Genomic DNA, 19,331 nt, shown 5'->3' on the forward strand with positions numbered 1-19,331 from the left:
AGGCCTAACAACAAAGCCTGCATTCAAAATGGCCACTTGCCTGCCAGCACATGGCCAGTGCCTGTAGCTGCACTCAAAATGGCCACCAGCCACATGGCATGTCCCTCCCCATGAACACCCCCAAAAATCGAAAAACACTGCAAAATCAGCACAATCCCATTCCATCCATGATGTTTAAATTCAAGACAGCCCACAGAAAGACTAGGCCCCATGCACCACTCACTACCCCTGGTCAAGGCCCCAACAACAGGTCAAAAATCGAAAAACACAAAATTTTACAAAAAAAAAAAATCGAAAAACACAGAAAAATCAGCACAATCCCAATTCATCTATGGCCTCCATGATGTTTAAATTCAAGACAACCCACAGAAATACTAGGCCCATGCAAGACTCACTACCCCTGGCATAAATAAAGGTTGAAAAGTAGGCAAAATGGTTGGAGGCCTAACAACAAAGCCTGCATTCAAAATGGCCACTTGCCTGCCAGCACATGGCCAGTGCCTGTAGCTGCACTCAAAATGGCCACCAGCCACATGGCATGTCCCTCCCCATGAACACCCCCAAAAATCGAAAAACACTGCAAAATCAGCACAATCCTATTCCATCCATGGCCTCCATGATGTTTAAATTCAAGACAGCCCACAGAAAGACTAGGCCCATGCTAGACTCAAATACCCCTGGTGAAAAGGCCCCAACAACAGGTCAAAAATCGAAAAACACAAAATTTTACAAAAAAAAAAAATCGAAAAACACAGAAAAATCAGCACAATCCCAATTCATCTATGGCCTCCATGATGTTTAAATTCAAGACAACCCACAGAAATACTAGGCCCATGCAAGACTCACTACCCCTGGCATAAATAAAGGTTGAAAAGTAGGCAAAATGGTTGGAGGCCTAACAACAAAGCCTGCATTCAAAATGGCCACTTGCCTGCCAGCACATGGCAAGTGCCTGTAGCTGCACTCAAAATGGCCACCAGCCACATGGCATGTCCCTCCCCATGAACACCCCCAAAAATCGAAAAACACTGCAAAATCAGCACAATCCCATTCCATCCATGGCCTCCATGATGTTTAAATTCAAGACAACCCACAGAAATACTAGGCCCATGCAAGACTCACTACCCCTGGCATAAATAAAGGTTGAAAAGTAGGCAAAATGGTTGGAGGCCTAACAACAAAGCCTGCATTCAAAATGGCCACTTGCCTGCCAGCACATGGCCAGTGCCTGTAGCTGCACTCAAAATGGCCACCAGCCACATGGCATGTCCCTCCCCATGAACACCCCCAAAAATCGAAAAACACTGCAAAATCAGCACAATCCCATTCCATCCATGATGTTTAAATTCAAGACAGCCCACAGAAAGACTAGGCCCCATGCACCACTCACTACCCCTGGTCAAGGCCCCAACAACAGGTCAAAAATCGAAAAACACAAAATTTTACAAAAAAAAAAAATCGAAAAACACAGAAAAATCAGCACAATCCCAATTCATCTATGGCCTCCATGATGTTTAAATTCAAGACAACCCACAGAAAGAATCAGTCCACCCACCACTGAGTACCCCTGGGAAAAGGCCCCAAAACAGCCCAAAAATCGAAAATCCCAAAATTTTAGTTGCAGCAACTGTAATGCCCCAAACAAACTTACTTGTAAAATTTCTAATCCAACTGAGGAAATATAATTTTTGATCGAGTAGTGTTCCCCAGCGAGTACCCCACCGTCTCCATGTACTAGCTCGCAGTGCATGTTATTTCCCTCCTGTGCCAGCTACGAAGACGCAAATACATTTGCGTCCATCTCTAACTTGCCCTCTTTCAGATCCGCCATGAACGGATTGAATATTCAGTTTCTATATATGCTGTGCCAACGTCTTTTTGTGGTACACTTTACACGTTTTTCAGCTCTGGCGAGGTAGGCCCAGAATATGCCATTGAGCCCTTTTTCGAATTCTCTCCTGCTTTCTGACTCCGAGGGCCTCAGCCCAGGCTACCTCTGTACCAGTGGCCCCCACCTTATTCCTTGCGCGGCTCCGGCGCATAGCCTAACCTCTGCCTGCCAAGACCGTCTTCAACCTTCGAATTATCTGCTCCACTCCTCGAAAACACATTCCTGTCTCGTAGCTCAAGTAAACATTCTCCCAGCTGCAGGAGCAGAGGGGCCGGTTCTTCTGTCTCCGTGCAAGTAATTCATAGACTCCGTTGCCATGGTAGGCCCATGCCCCCTCACCCCGCATGCCAACACATAGACGCATACATGCAGACAGTATAGAGTAGCCTCCGCCCGAGAGACCTTTCCCCTTCCAGACACTACTGTTCCTTAAACATACGATACCAGATACGATTTGGGATTAGGTTGATCTGACATCCCAGACTTATGTCTACACTTATGTCTACACTTGTAGTGCTAAATGTCAAGTCCTTTCACCCTCTGGTTATACATCAGATTCACGTCAATCTGCTGCGCGCGCATCTCTGCCATATATTTCTGCTGACATTGCAATATTCTCTTATGTATCCACCCATTTTGTGACCTCATGATTAATGACGTTTCAAGTATACGCCTTCATAAACGCCTATTATACCGCCTTTTTAGTGACATTTTGATGACGTTTACATGTTTTATCTCTACTTTTCCAGTTGTTACGCCTACTGTATGCTCATACATTGTAATGCATTGACTATATATATGTACTTCTGTAAACAATATGTTGTCTGTCTTCCCTTCCTGAACCCTGTGTGGTGAATGGAATGGTTATGCCACCTTGGCTCGAGCCAATAACCCAATTCCTTTTACAGGAATAAAACCCTTTTGAGTTAACCTCAATATCCCGGATTTTGCCTCTTATTTCACTGAGTTATTCTTATTGATTATTGATAGCAAATTAAGTATAGGTAATCGATATTACCACAGTTTTGGCGCCCGAATAGGGACCCCTCCCCCACCCCACGCGCCGGCGGTGCGTTGCAGGCCTAGCCCCCTGCCACAGCCGGACGGACAATTACGCGTATCCGCAGGATTTCCTGTATCTCCCTCAGGCCAACGGAGGTGACTGAGGCTGCGATCGACACCCAGACGAGGCGGTGAGGCGTGCGGAGGATCCCGACCTGAGCCTAGCTGAGAGAGCAAGATCCGGGGTATACCGAGGCCCACCAGAATCCGAGGTTCCGAAGTATCTGCGTCGAGTCCGAATCCAGTCCGAGTCCGAGTCCAGTCCAGAGTTTCCGAGGCCTTCTGTTTCCGTGCTTCCTGGTGAGTACCGTTGCTAGGGACGCATCCTGACGTGCGCATTGGTTTGTGCCGGTCTAGACGGGTTCGGGTACACGAGCCTGTTCTGCACTGTTAAGCAGTGTATCTGTACTGTATAGCAGTATATCTAGTATGCACCTGTAGGGTGTATCTGTGCCGTTTAGCGGTACATCCTGTTGCACTTGTTATCTATTAAATGTGTTTTTGTTCCTGAAATGTTTATAATGTGTCATTCAAATGTCGTGGTATGAGTGAATGTTCGATTTTCATTGTTGTGCTTATGTATAGTGTGTTCATATCTGAGTAAGAATCAAGTAGCCAGATTTCAGAATGCCGTTGTTCTCTAAACTAAGACAAATAAAAACCCGAAAAGGGGTTCTAGAAGAAGCTGTTCCCATTCCACCTAGGGACACTCCAGGGTACTTTATGTACCACAAGCACGGCCTAGATGCTGTTTTATTTCTCGACTTATGGGTGGACTACACTAAAGAACTGTCAGAGAATCAGAGATGGCCCGCTGCAGGGACATGGGATGCAGATTGCATCATGAGAGTAGAAGAAGCATTATGGAAAAAGAAAGCCAGACAGTCACAGAAAGATGCCATCGAGTTATGGCGTAAAGAGTCGCATAGGCGCACAGAAAAAGCTCGCAGACTAGAAGAAAAGAATAAGGAGGAACCCGACAAGGTTCGAGAAAACGCATTAGTTGAGGAAGGTGTCAGAGTAAAATTAGAACAAGTAGACAGACAGCGAAATACACTTATGAATGGCATGTTCCCCATCCTGTCCAAAGGCCTGCCAAAGGCCTCTCCAGAAACACCGAAGGACCTTCCACCTCCATTGCTCCCGATTAAAACGCACCCGAGGACAGCAAAGGACGTTTTCCTTTCTTCCTACTTAGATGATGTTGCTCCTACCTATGTTAATACCCCATTACCTGCCCCCTTGCCTGCGCCAGTGCCTGTGCCTAACGGTCTGAACCCTTATGCTCTTCCGCCCCCACAAGCTACTCCTCCCCAGAATCCTCCTCCTACTTCTCTTGATACAGATCTGACTAACCCTTTCGGAGACGGTGCCTCAGGAGGTGCGTCCGGAGGGGCAGGTTACCAGACTCCGCCACCAACGCATCGCTTGAGTCTTAGAGAAATAGCGCAACAGCGTACACCTAGAACAGATATTACATTTTATGGAGATCGCCTTGCAGATTGTAGATATGATCCTGTACCTGGTAAAAAGAATGATGTAGACATGTTACTTGCATCAGTACGTTTACGACGAGTCACGAACTTCCTAATGTCACTACCTGAAATGACAGAACATATGGATCGAATATATAAGTTTGTGCAGACAGGATTAGGGCCTGAAAGTATTAAAGAGGCCATGGATCATCAGAAAGTAGATACTAAAGCCAAGTTATTACGGTTTCTAATGAACTGTTTTATTCGAGAAGCAGATAGGCCGGGTGCGAACCCGGAAGATTTGAAAGCGCTTCACAAGTGGGGCCGACATATAGCCGATGGACAGCATGACAAAGAAGCCAGTATAGAGAACATGTACCGAAGAATCAGAACTTCAATAACTAAGATGCACGAGAAAAGACAGGCTGCACTAGAAGCAGATGCAGATAAACGTGAATCCACAGAGGAGGAGGCAGAGGAAGAACCAGAGACACTAGCACAAGCACAGTTGCCAGTCAGAGAAATGGTCGCGTATGTAGGTAAGGGTAGACCGTTTAATAATTCGGTGCGCCCAGTGCGCCCGGAATGTAAAAGAATATATCAGGAAGCCATGTGTAATCCTAAAACACCCGAACACTTATTCCAAGCCACCGACCGAGCACTCCAAGATCGCTTGGGGTATCATGTACTCGATTCCATGGATGAACAAGAATTAGCCAGGTCAGCCGTGCAATGGGCTGACAGTTCTGAGAAATATGGTGATGATACATTAGCGCATACGTTCCTGAACTTGACACCGAGTGAACAGCGTTTAGCTGGTATGTACATGATACAGCATCTGCTCTTATTATATAAGAGCCAACGTTCTGATCCAGGTCCCCTGCGCGATATACTAATAGAACTGGTCACGTATAGATGGAAAGGTCTAAGTACTGACCTGATTAAAGTAATTCTAGAACACCGTCACAAGTATAGTACATTCTTATGTCCACAGATTAACGCAGCACCCGTTATGGAACGAAAGACCATGTATTACATGGATGGACAGAATCCGTTGCGAGAAGTGCACCCCGTACAGAACGCAGACCACACGCTTAGACGCGTGTTTGTATATACACCTGTAACTAAAATGGAATTATTGGAAATGAAGAAATTAGTACCCAGTCACGATTAAGACCCTGCAGGTTTTCACCGCGAAATAAAAGACATGTTATTAATGGGCGATTACACTTATCCCGACCTCATGAAAATTCTGAAAGTATTACTGCCTCCAGGCATATATGAAAAACTCAAAGAAAAAGAGTGGGAGGTGGGTGATGCAAAGATTGATTGGGCTGCATTGCAGGATGAAGAGAATACCCGAGTGCCAGGCCTAGGGCTTGGAGATAAAGTTAAACTGTTACCAGGTTTATTAGTGCAAGTGTTGCCACGTTTATTGAGTACGAAAAAGGAAGATTGGGGAGCAATTTCAGCATGTAAACAGAAACCTGATGAAGACACTAGTGATTTTTATACACGATTTGAGAAATGTTTTGGTATTAACAGTGGTCTGAAAGCAAGTAGCGAGTCATATCCACATCTTTTTGTAACGAAATTAGTCGAGAATTCCTTACCCCAGGTCAAGAACAGAGTACTGAAAGTAGAAAGTACTTGGCAAGCTAACACCCCTTCGCAAATGTTACAAATGTTACAGTATCACCAGAATAGACTTAGAGAAGAACAAGAACATGAACAGAGACGTATGAAAGATACGAAAATGAAAATGTTAGTTGCTCAGTCAGTTCCTGCTGATGGTCAGAAAAAGGGTGCGAACCAATCTGGTAATTCGGCAGCTCCCGTAAAGGGGGTATGTAATTATTGCAAGCAGCCAGGTCATTATATAAATGAATGTGCCGTTTTGAAACATAATATTGCCACGGGCAAAACAAAAGAGAGACCGCGTCCTCCTAGACAAGATCAGACTTCACAACCAGTACCCCAGAACACACAGCAGATCGCACCCATGCCAGCTCCTTCACAGACAGTAGCGATACCTCAGCAACAGCCCATTACTGCTACACAAACCACGACACAGCAAATGTATCAGTATGCACAGAACGATTACCCTGATTACCAACGATACACATGAGACAGCCTAGAGAGTGAATTCCGCTTGCCTCTTATTGAAGTTCCTGTAGATCAGAATGGTCCTTACGTACATAGTCAAGTTTTAGGGAAAGACAGAAAGTTTCTCATTGATACAGGGGCAAGCAGAACCACGATAAGTCACAATGAAGTACCAGGGGCACCCCTCTCAGGCTCACAGAACGTGTCCCTCGGATTTTCAGGAAAACCCATTATTAACGAAGTATCACAACCCCTCCCTCTTGCAGTAGGTCCTCTGACACGGACTACAGATTTATTGCTCACGAAATCATGTCCAGAAAATCTATTAGGCATAAAAACACTGAAAGCTCTAGGAGCTATTATTTGTTGTTCTCCCGAGGGAGTACGATTATTTTTGCGAGATTTCAAAGGCCATTATGTATTGAGAGATATGGATCCCCGACTACAGAACGTCCCTGCCCACCTGTGGGCGCAGGGCCCCACTGATGTAGGTTGCATGCACATTACCCCGTATCGAGTCACACTTAAAGCAGGAGTGGTACTACCACGAATTCGACAATACAAGTTACCTCCAGACGCTGTAGTGGCTTTACTGAGAATCATTGACGAGCTAATCGCACAAGGAGTGGTTGTGGAAACCGACTCTAATGTGTGTAATTCTCCTATCATTCCTGTTCTCAAACGTACGGACCCGAATTCTCCACCTGCTTATCGATTGGTTATTGATTTGCGCGAATTGAACAAATGCATTGTACCGCAGTACCCTGTGGTCCCAGATATCTCTTCATTACTGACAGCCATTGATTCCGAAGCAGCGTTCTTTACTGTAATCGATCTCAAGAATGCTTTCTTCAGTGTCCCCATTGATCTGGAGAGCCAATATTTGTTCGGATTCAGTTTAAATGGACGATCTTTTAAATTTGCCCGTGCACCTCAAGGATTCACAGAAAGCCCCAGTATCTATAGCCAAGCATTGAAAAAACAACTAGACAGTATCCACATGCCAGTTCACACTGCTCTGCTTCAGTATGTCGATGATCTGCTGATCACCGCTCGAAGCGAACCCGAATGCGAAAATGCATCTCTGATTGTTTTGAACTTCCTGGCTGACAAGGGACACAAGGTGTCTCCTTCGAAGCTGCAATTCTGTGTTCAGCAAGTTGTGTACCTGGGTCACTTGCTGTCCAAAGTGGGGAGACAGCTCACACCTGACCGCATTCAGTTAATCGCAAACATGTCACCACCCAGAAACCAAAAGGAGGTACGGGCCTTCATAGGCCTCACCTCATACTGTAGACAATGGATTCCCCAATATGCATTTCTAGCAAAACCACTCATTCAGTTAACAACACAGGAGGCAGCGACTTCGTCTGTCCTCCCTTGGACTCAGGAACATACACAAGCTTTTGAGGATTTAAAGAAAGCCTTATGTCAAGCACCTGTTTTAGCAACACCATGTTACAGTAAGCCTTTTACACTTTTTGTCACAGAACGTGAAGGTACTGCATTATCAGTCCTTACCCAGGAACAAGCAGGTTCACACAAGCCTTGTGCTTATTTTTCCAGTACATTAGACCCAGTCGCACAAGCCCTTCCAGCATGTTTGAAATCTGTTGCAGCGACAGCTTTAGCAATTAGACAGAGTGATTCTATTGTGTTAGGACATCCATTGACAGTACAGGTTCCACATTCTGTAGAAGTCCTTTTGAATCGAACTCAGACCCAACACCTGACCATAGCAAGATTAACAGGTTATGAATTGACATTGTTTCAGCCACACATCGAAATCAGACGCTGCAGCACATTGAATCCTGCCACGTTATTGCCAGTAAATGGAATAGATCCATTGGCACATGATTGCATCGAAGTTATCACTATCACAACAAAACCCAGACAAGACTTAACAGATGTTCCGTTACCAGATCCGGACCTGACACTTTATGTGGATGGTTCATGTATGAGAACAAGGACAGGTGAATTAGTGGCAGCTTATGCCGTCACGACAGACACGGAAGTCATTGAAACCAATCGTATTGACACTTTGTCAGCCCAAGCCGCAGAGCTTATTGCTCTGACACAAGCATGTATTCAAGCTCGAAATAAGAGAGTCAACATATATACTGATTCACGTTATGCATTCGGAGTCGTTCACGACTTTGGAGTCCTCTGGCGAGAGAGAGGTTACTTAACTTCTCACGGTGCCAACATCCAACATGGTCCCCTTATTCAAGCTCTGTTAGACGCAATACATCTACCTACTACAATCTCTATCATGAAATGCAAAGCACACGCTAAGGTTACTGATGTCATTTCCCAGGGTAACGACCTGGCAGACCGAACAGCAAAGCAAACAGCTCAAAATCGAACTCATGTAACTGATCAGACGAAAATAGAGGTATCAGCACACTGTATGACAGTTAGGGATCCCGCACATGATGTTATCGACATACAGTCACATGCAACACCAGATGAAATTAAGGAATGGACTAAACTAGGAGGGGTCCAAACAGACCAGGGATGGATGACGAAGGGAAAATCTACATGGTTTCTCCCCGATTCTATGGTACAAGTCATCATTAATACAATACATAGTCCTGCACACCTTGGTGAGAAAGCAATGCTAGACAGTATTCAACACATATGGTCCAATAAAAACTTACGGGCAGCAGCCAAACAGAAAGTGCGTACTTGCATGATTTGTGGTCAGTTCAATCCAGGTAAAAGTGTCCCCGTAGAGCAAGGTGGATTCCAGCCTCCCGATCACCCTTTTGAAGTCCTCCAGATGGATTATATCCAGATGGAACGATGTCGAGGATTCAAGTATGTTCTCGTAGTCGTGTGTGCTCTTTCCCGATGGATAGAGGCATACCCAGTTCCCGATTACACTGCTCCGACCACTGCCAAGCAGTTGGTTCGTGAATACTTCCCGCGGTATGGTTTGCCCCGTATCGTGTACTCAGATAATGGTCAGCCATTCTCATCCGAACTAGTGAAACACATTACACTTCTGTTAGGTTACCAGTGGAAGTTCCATTGTGTCCGGCATCCCGAGGCAGCAGGTCTCGTGGAGCGCCATAATCAAACACTGAAAATCCGACTTTCCAAGATCTGTAGAGATAAAGGTATAGACTGGATAGTTGCCTTGCCGGTCGCCCTCTTCTATATGAGGATGGTGGCCCATTCTCGTTCTGGACTATCCCCGTATGAAGTGGTCTTCGGTAGGCCACCGAATATGTGGGGGACGCCCATTCCACGTAAAATAACCGATGTTGATTGTCTTATGCTGACAGATTACCTTGCCTCCTTGATGTCTGCACTACAATCTTGTCGTTCACAGGTAGCTGCAGCCTTTCCCGACAACACCGAAACGAAGCCTCATGAGGTGGTTCCTGGCGATTTCGTATACGTGAGGAATTTTGATCGGAAGAGTCCGCTGGAGCCCCGCTGGCAATCCCCGAAGTTGGTTCTGCTTACGACGAGGACAGCTGTTAAGATAGAGGGCAGGAAGGGATGGCTGCATTCCAGCCATATTAAAAAATACTTTGGACTTCCTTCGGACTTGGACACTAAGCCCTGCCCTCCTCCACAAACTGACACAAAACTCCCTTTGGTTGAGAAAACTGCTTCAGAACTTTACAGACAAAAGTTACGATCTAGTAAGTCAGACAGTTTAATTGTTTAAGTCCTCCCCTAGGTGAATCGGTTAAATTAGTTTCTGACATGTATCCCCTAGATCAAGATAGAGAGACAGATAGACAAAGACAACATAAGAAAAAGGCGTATTGCAAATCACTTCGTAGTCGCTGTATAGTGACATTACTTGTTATGTTTTTTATATGTTTGCTGATTATCATTGCTGGTATTCTTCTGCATATCTATTATCCTATATTCAGGCGTGCACAATCTACTTACAATGCTTCTACTGAACATTCTTTTAGTGACTTACCTCCTCATGAATTATCATATAGACTTGTGCTGCGCAACAACACTTTCATTAGTATGTTACATCACTCCCATCAGACTACCAATGCTACAAATTGTTGGATATGTGGTCGACTCCCTCCTTACCAAGAAAACAAGGGTGTTTTGCCCCTTTTCCCGTACCCGTTCACTCACAATGGCACATGTGCCGCATGGTTTAAAATGCTCAATTCCCTAGTATCTACTGCTGCTATTTATGAAGGTAACTGGGTTTGGGGAAACCTGAACTTAGTCCTGCTTAAGGTATGTTACCCTGACAAGGAGGGACTCCCCGTTGACACTGGAACTGATCTAGAAAACGAAGTATATGGGTTAGGAAATTATACAGTCACTTTCATGATTTTATCTGTCGAATCCGAAGCTGCTCCTGTTCTACCTGCTATGGCGGTATTGCCTGTTACTGGTGAACTATGTGTTCGCAAGAATGGTTCTGTACATATAGGTCATAGTAAATGTACCACTGTAGTTGAATTCACTGATCATGGTAGATCCACGTTTAGGGCTATACGTCATTCCTATTTTGTTTGTGGTCATACTGCATATGTCCGTTTACCTTTAGACTGGGATGGCACCTGTTATATTGCATTCCTTCTGCCACCTGTTTTCCTAGCCCCTCCTGACTATCATAGAAACTCCAACCTGATTAAGCATCGATATCAACGAGATCTCCCACTTGTCGATTATACTGAAACTACATGGGAACAATATACAGATTTCAATAAAGGTTTCTTCCCCTATCTAGGCACTGTTTCAAATAGTAAACTAATCCGTAGATTAACCAGAACCCTCGAAGCGGTGGTACTTGAGACCACTTCAGCTCTAGGTAACTTAACGGAGGAGCAGTCCGCTATGCGGGTCGTTGTTCTTCAAAATCGTCTTGTTATTGACGTCATCTTGGCAGATAGGGGTGGAGCTTGTAAGGTCATCGGGTCAAGCTGCTGTGTTTTCATTCCACAGAATGCGCCATCCGTGTACAAAGCTATTACACGTCTCCATAAAATTGCGAGTTTAATTCATCAGACTCCAGGCACCTGGACTTGGTCCGGTTGGTTCTGGACAACGTTGTCAGCCTGGGGGTGGAAGATTCTATCCCTCCTAGGTATTGGTTTTCTTGTAGTATTCAGTTGTTGCCTGTGTATCCAATGTGGACCGGCAATTTGCGGCCTGTGTGCCACTTCATGTGTTCCAAGTTCAAGTACCCATTCAAAGCGCTTAAAGAAAGAAGAGCAAATGATGTTAAGTGAACAAGTCGATCAATTAATGAGAATCGATGTATCATGAAGGGTCCGTGGGGAACAAGGAGGGAATGAGGAAATATAATTTTTGATCGAGTAGTGTTCCCCAGCGAGTACCCCACCGTCTCCATGTACTAGCTCGCAGTGCATGTTATTTCCCTCCTGTGCCAGCTACGAAGACGCAAATACATTTGCGTCCATCTCTAACTTGCCCTCTTTCAGATCCGCCATGAACGGATTGAATATTCAGTTTCTATATATGCTGTGCCAACGTCTTTTTGTGGTACACTTTACACGTTTTTCAGCTCTGGCGAGGTAGGCCCAGAATATGCCATTGAGCCCTTTTTCGAATTCTCTCCTGCTTTCTGACTCCGAGGGCCTCAGCCCAGGCTACCTCTGTACCAGTGGCCCCCACCTTATTCCTTGCGCGGCTCCGGCGCATAGCCTAACCTCTGCCTGCCAAGACCGTCTTCAACCTTCGAATTATCTGCTCCACTCCTCGAAAACACATTCCTGTCTCGTAGCTCAAGTAAACATTCTCCCAGCTGCAGGAGCAGAGGGGCCGGTTCTTCTGTCTCCGTGCAAGTAATTCATAGACTCCGTTGCCATGGTAGGCCCATGCCCCCTCACCCCGCATGCCAACACATAGACGCATACATGCAGACAGTATAGAGTAGCCTCCGCCCGAGAGACCTTTCCCCTTCCAGACACTACTGTTCCTTAAACATACGATACCAGATACGATTTGGGATTAGGTTGATCTGACATCCCAGACTTATGTCTACACTTATGTCTACACTTGTAGTGCTAAATGTCAAGTCCTTTCACCCTCTGGTTATACATCAGATTCACGTCAATCTGCTGCGCGCGCATCTCTGCCATATATTTCTGCTGACATTGCAATATTCTCTTATGTATCCACCCATTTTGTGACCTCATGATTAATGACGTTTCAAGTATACGCCTTCATAAACGCCTATTATACCGCCTTTTTAGTGACATTTTGATGACGTTTACATGTTTTATCTCTACTTTTCCAGTTGTTACGCCTACTGTATGCTCATACATTGTAATGCATTGACTATATATATGTACTTCTGTAAACAATATGTTGTCTGTCTTCCCTTCCTGAACCCTGTGTGGTGAATGGAATGGTTATGCCACCTTGGCTCGAGCCAATAACCCAATTCCTTTTACAGGAATAAAACCCTTTTGAGTTAACCTCAATATCCCGGATTTTGCCTCTTATTTCACTGAGTTATTCTTATTGATTATTGATAGCAAATTAAGTATAGGTAATCGATATTACCACACAACAGTGATCCAAAGAAAGTCAAAAAGGCCTCAAATCCAAAGATCCAGCAGCATCCACAAAAGGTAATCCTTCCAGGTCCACATCCGAATGAAAAGTGACCAGGAGATGGACAAAGCACTGGGAGGAGCCTGCTGAACAGGAACAGGAAGTTGAAGACTATGGGGCACTTCCTTCCTCCCACCCCCCTGCCCCCCTCCCCAAAATGGACTCCTCGCTAAAAAAGTGCAGGCAAATGTCAAACTAAGGAGTTATTCACATAAAAATCATCATTTCTAGAAGGTTTATGCTGCTTGCTGGTGGATTTCTTGTGCAGAATTGCAAATTTATATTTTCGCGCGCCGCATCTCAAATCTCGCAATTGCGAAGTACCGCGAGACGTGATCTCGTCGTACTCGCGTTGACAAACTATCGCTGGCAAGCCGCGATGACGTAATCGCGCTCGCCAATTCCCGCGGGATCACACAGCAAGATCCAAAATGGCGCAGCACTCGCAAACTATCGAAAAAAACAACTCGGCAAACGATGATAAACGCCGCGCGCCGCAAAAATTGTATCACCAACGCCGCGCGCCGCCAAAAAAATCCGCTGCGTGCGAATTTGCGGATTTTGCGGGAAATCCGCAAATCTCGCGGATTGCGGATTTCCCGAAAATCCGCAAAATCCGCGAGCGGAACGGATTTTCCGCCCACGCTTAATACCAATCAATTGCACCCAAAAATCGTTTTTTGAATAACATGTAAGAAACACTGCGCAGAACCTACGTACAACCACTCAATATCAGCAAACAAAGTCAGGGCCTTATTTATGAAGGTCTTGCGCCACAAGAGTGTCACTTATTTCCAATGTATAAAGTGATGCACCAGTTGCATAAGGCAATCATAAATAAGGGCCAAATGAAAATACCATTCATTTGCACCCAAAATCGTTTTTTGAATAACATTTAAAAAACACTGCGCACAACCTATGTACAAGCACAAAATATCACTTTTGAAACGTCACTGTTTCCCCAAAGACAAATCCTCTATCTTTCAAATGTTGATATCAAGCATTATCAAAAATCCAAAATCAAATCAACAGCAAACAAAGTCAGAGCCTTATTTATGAAGGCCTTGCGCCACCAGTGCGTCACTTATTACCCATGTTTAAAGTGATGCATCAGCTACACAAGGCAATTATAAAAAAGGGCCAAAGTCAAGTCAAGTCAAGTCAGAGAATTTATATAGCGCACTACCTACCCAGAGGGTCTCAAGGCGCTTAGAAAGGTGAGGAGCATTACTTGTCAAATATCCACGTTTTAAGTTGTTTTCTGAATGCTAGGTGGTTCTGGGTGAGGCGAAGGTAAGCGGGAAGTGAGTTCCATGTTTTAGCAGCCAGGTATGAGAAGGATCTGCCTCCCATGGTGGTCCTGTTGATGCGAGGTACAGTGGCGAGGGCTTGGTTGGAAGAACGTAGTTGGCGTGAGGGGGTGTAGAAGGACAGTCGTGAGTTGAGGCATTCTGGTCCGATGTCGTAGAGTGATTTGTGTGCGTGAGTTAGCAGTCGGAAGGTGATTCTCTTATTGACGGGCAGCCAGTGGAGGTCTTTCAGGTGACCGGAGATGTGTTCGTTGCGCGGGATGTCTAATATGATTCTGGCTGAGGCGTTTTGGATTCGTTGGAGTTTCTTCTGGAGTTTAGCGGTAGTACCTGCGTAGAGGGTGTTTCCGTAGTCCAGTCGGCTCGTGACTAGAGCATGGGTGACTGTTTTCCTTGTTTCGGTGGGGATCCAGCGAAATGTTTTTCTGAGCATGCGAAGAATGTTGAAGCAGGAAGAGGATATGTCGCTGACTTGTCTGTTCATTGAGAGTGAAGAATCCAGGATGACGCCTAGATTCCGTGCGTGGTCTGTCGGGGTGGGTGCTTTTCCAAGGGCTTCCAGCCACCAGGAGACGTCTCATGCAGAGGGGGATGTCCCTAAGATGAGGACTTCTGTTTTGTCTGAGTTCAGTTTCAGACGGCTTTGTTTCATCCATTCGGCAACTTCTTTCATTCCTTCGTGTAGGTTAGTTTTGGCGGTGCAGGGGTCATTGGTGAGAGAAAGGATAAGTTGAGTGTCATCCGCGTAAGAGATGATGTTGAGGTTGTGTTGGCGGGCGATGGCCGCGAGGGGGCTCATGTAAACGTTGAAGAGGGTGGGGCTGAGTGAGGATACTTGAGGTACGCCACAGATGACTTCAGTGGCTTCGGACTTGAATGGTGGGAGGCGGACTCTCTGGGTTCTTCCGGAGAGGAATGAGGTGATCCATTCAAGTGCTTTTCCTTGTATTCCGATGTTATTGAGGCGTTGTAACAGGGTGCTGTGGCAGACTGTGTCGAATGCTGCAGAGAGGTCGAGGAGGATGAGGGCGACTGTGTCTCCATTGTCCAATAGAGTTCGAATGTCGTCTGTTGCTGCGATGAGGGCGGTCTCAGTGCTGTGTTTTGCTCAGAAGCCAGATTGTGAGGAGTCGAGGGATTTGTTGGCTTCGAGGAAAGCAGCGAGCTGGTTGTTGACGGCTTTCTCGATGACTTTGGCCGGGAATGGAAGGAGCGAAATGGGGCGGTAATTTTTGAGTTCGGTGGGGTCCGCTGTGGGTTTTTTCAGAAGGGCGGTGAGTTCAGCGTGTTTCCAGTTTTCCGGGAAGGTGGCGGAGTTGAAGGAGCAGTTGATGACGTCTCGGAGGTGCGGTGCTATGACGGAGTCTGCTTTGTTGAAAATGTGATGAGGACAAGGGTCTGTGGGGGATCCTGAGTGGATGGAATTCATCAGGCGGATTGTGTCCTCAGTGGAGATTGGGTTCCAGTCGTTGAGGGTGTTCATGGGGGGAGAATGTTCAGCAAATGGTTGGGTGGGTTGGTCTCCGGGTTGGTTGTCGAAGCTGTTGTGGATGTCTGCAATCTTGTTGTGGAAGAATGAGGCTAGGGAGTCGCAGAGGGCTTGAGAGGGGGTGATGTCGTTGGAGTTGGCCGAGGGGTTGGAAAATTCTTTGACGATGTTGAAAAGTTCCTTGCTGTTGTGGGCGTTGTTGTCAAGTCGATCCTTGAATGCTGTTTTCTTGGCCTTTCGGATTAGTTGGTGGTGAGTGCAGGTGGCGTTTTTGAAGGCGTCCTTGGTGCTAGTGGATGGGTCTTTTTTCCAGGCCTTTTCAAGGGAGCGGCAGAGTTTCTTGGACTTCTTAAGATCATCGTTGAACCATGAGGCCTTCTTGCTGCCAGGTTTGCTTTGACGTTTTTTCAGTGGTGCTAGGGTGTCGGCGGTGTTGGATAGCCATAGGGTGAGGTTGGCGGCGGCTTGGTTTGGGTTAGAAGAGTGGGCTGGTGTGTTTAGAAGGAGCGATGCGGAGATCTGGTCGGTGGTGATCTTGTTCCAGTTTCTTTGCAGAGTTGGTTGGAGGTGGTTGGTGGGTTTTGGCTTGTTGTAGGTGAAGTGAACGCAGCTGTGGTCAGTCCAGAGGAGATCCGTAGTGTGGCTGAAGGAGAAATGGTTGCTGGAGGTGAAGATGGGGTCGAGTGTGAGACCTGCGATGTGGGTGGGGGAAGTGACTAGTTGCTTAAGTCCGAGGTTGGCGAGGTTGTCCAGCAGGGTGGTGGAGTTGTGGTCGTTGTTCTTTTCAAGGTGAAAGTTGAGGTCTCCCAGAAGGATGTAATCTTTGGAGGGGAGCGCGTGTGGGGTGATGAAGTCCGTGATGTCTTCACTGAATTTTGCGCGGGGTCCTGGTGGTCTGTAGAGGAGGGTGCCTCTGAGTGTGGTTTTGGGGTCGATGTGGATCTGGAAGTGAAGGTGTTCGGAGTTGGCGAGGTTGGCGTCAGAGCTGGTTGAGATGCGGATAGATTTCTTATGGACGATAGCAATGCCTCCTCCTGTGTGGCTGGTACGGTCCTTGCGTGTGATCTTATATTCTTCAGGGATGGCAATGGTGATGTCTGGGGCGGAGGAAGCGTTCATCCATGTTTCCGTTAGGAAGGCGACGTCTGGAGAGATGGTGTCTAGTAGGTTCCATAGGTCAATGGCGTGCCTGTGGACCGAGCGGGTGTTGAGCAAGATGCATTGTAGGTGGTTGGGGTCGGGAATCTGTGGTGTGGTCGTAGCGGAGATGCAGTTGGTGCCGCTGAATTTGCAGGAGTAGCAGGAGAAAGGTCCATGAGTGTGTCCAGGAGCGGCTTGGACGCAGTTGGGGGCGCGACCGGGGTTGAGGGCTAGGAGGGTGGCGGCATCGTAGGTGATGCGGGAGGGCTGGGCAGCGCGAGGGGCAGGGGGTATGGCGCTGGGCGCGGTCCAGGCGCGGACGGGCGTAGACGGGCTTACCTTTGGCGCACCTTCGGCGCGAATGGGGCGCGGTCGCTGCGCGTGAACGCTGCACGCGGAACTACTGTCATATATGGATAGTGGAGGGGGAGGGGCGAGGGCGTCTCAGCTGGGAGGCGGGTCGGGCACACAAATACCAATCAATTGCACCCAAAAATCGTTTTTTGAATAACATGTAAGAAACACTGCGCAGAACCTATGTACAACCACTCAATATCAGCAAACGAAGTCAGGGCCTTATTTATGAAGGTCTTGCGCCACAAGAGTGTCACTTATTTCCCATGTATAAAGTGATGCACCAGTTGCATAAGGCAATCATAAGTAAGGGCCAAATGAAAATACCATTCATTTGCACCCAAAATCGTTTTTTGAATAACATTTAAAAAACACTGCGCAGAACCTATGTACAAGCACAGAATATCACTTTTGAAACGTCACTGTTTCCCCAAATACAAATCCTCTGTCTTTCAAATGTTGATATCAAGCATTATCAAAAATCCAAAAACAAATCAACAGCAAACAAAGTCAGGACCTTATTTATGAAGGCCTTGCGCCACCAGTGCGTCACTTATTACCCATGTTTAAAGTGATGCATCAGTTGCACAAGGCAATCATAAAAAAGGTCCAAATGCAAATACCAATCAATTGCACCCAAAAATCGCTTTTTGAATAACATATAAGAAACACTGCGCAGAACCTATGTACAACCACTCAATATCAGCAAACAAAGTCAGGGCCTTAATTATGAAGGTCTTGCGCCACAAGAGTGTCACTTATTTCCCATGTATAAAGTGATGCACCAGTTGCATAAGGCAATCATAAATAAGGGCCAAATGAAATACCATTCATTTGCACCCAAAATCGTTTTTTGAATAACATTTAAAAAACACTGCGCAGAACCTATGTACAAGCACAGAATATCACTTTTGAAACGTCACTGTTTCCCCAAATACAAATCCTCTATCTTTCAAATGTTGATATCAAGCATTATCAAAAATCCAAAAACAAATCAACAGCAAACAAAGTCAGGGCCTTATTTATGAAGGCCTTGCGCCACCAGTGTGTCACTTATTACCCATGTTTAAAGTGATGCATCAGCTGCACAAGGCAATCATAAAAAAGGGCCAAATGCAAATACCAATCAATTGCACACAAAAATCGTTTTTTAAATAACATGTAAGAAACACTGCGCAGAACCTTTGTACAACCACTCAATATCAGCAAACAAAGTCAGGGCCTTATTTATGAAGGTCTTGCGCCACAAGAGTGTCACTTATTTCCCATGTATAAAGTGATGCACCAGTTGCATAAGGCAATCATAAATAAGGGTCAAATGAAAATACCATTCATTTGCACCCAAAATCGTTTTTTGAATAACATTTAAAAAACACTGCGCACAACCTATGTACAAGCACAGAATATCACTTTTGAAACGTCACTGTTTCCCCAAATACAAATCCTCTATCTTTGAAATGTTGATATCAAGCATTATCAAAAATCCAAAAACAAATCAACAGCAAACAAAGTCAGGGCCTTATTTATGAAGGCCTTGGGCCACCAGTGCGTAACTTATTACCCATGTTTAAAGTGATGCATCAGCTGCACAAGGCAATCATAAAAAAGGGCCAAATGCAAATACCAATCAATTGCACCCAAAAATCGTTTTTTGAATAACATGTAAGAAACACTGCGCAGAACCTATGTACAACCACTCAATATCAGCAAACAAAGTCAGGGCCTTATTTATGAAGGTCTTGCGCCACAAGAGTGTCACTTATTTCCCATGTATAAAGTGATGTACCAGTTGCATAAGGCAATCATAAATAAGGGTCAAATGCAAATACCATTCATTTGCACCCAAAATCGTTTTTTAAATAACATATAAGAAACACTGCGCAGAACCTATGTACAAGCACAGAATATCACTTTTGAAACGTCACTGT

The 19,331-nt window shown here is 45.7% G+C and overlaps 1 protein-coding gene across 1 annotated transcript in view; it reads left to right on the forward strand.

Moving 5' to 3' along the window:
* Positions 1-4,700: 4,700 nt before the first annotated feature.
* The window catches only part of LOC147662943 (uncharacterized), a gene marked incomplete at its 5' end in the record, with an annotated part of 72,107 nt that continues 57,476 nt past the window's right edge, over positions 4,701-19,331 (forward strand). Inside the window, one exon of the mRNA XM_086950778.1 lies at positions 4,701-4,967. Coding sequence (XP_086806904.1) covers positions 4,701-4,967 — 267 coding nt within the window. The remainder of the gene's footprint in view (positions 4,968-19,331) is intronic.

The sequence above is a fragment of the Lissotriton vulgaris genome, unplaced genomic scaffold (assembly GCF_964263255.1).
Source record: "Lissotriton vulgaris unplaced genomic scaffold, aLisVul1.2 SCAFFOLD_2399, whole genome shotgun sequence".
Taxonomy (NCBI): Eukaryota; Metazoa; Chordata; class Amphibia; order Caudata; family Salamandridae; genus Lissotriton; species Lissotriton vulgaris.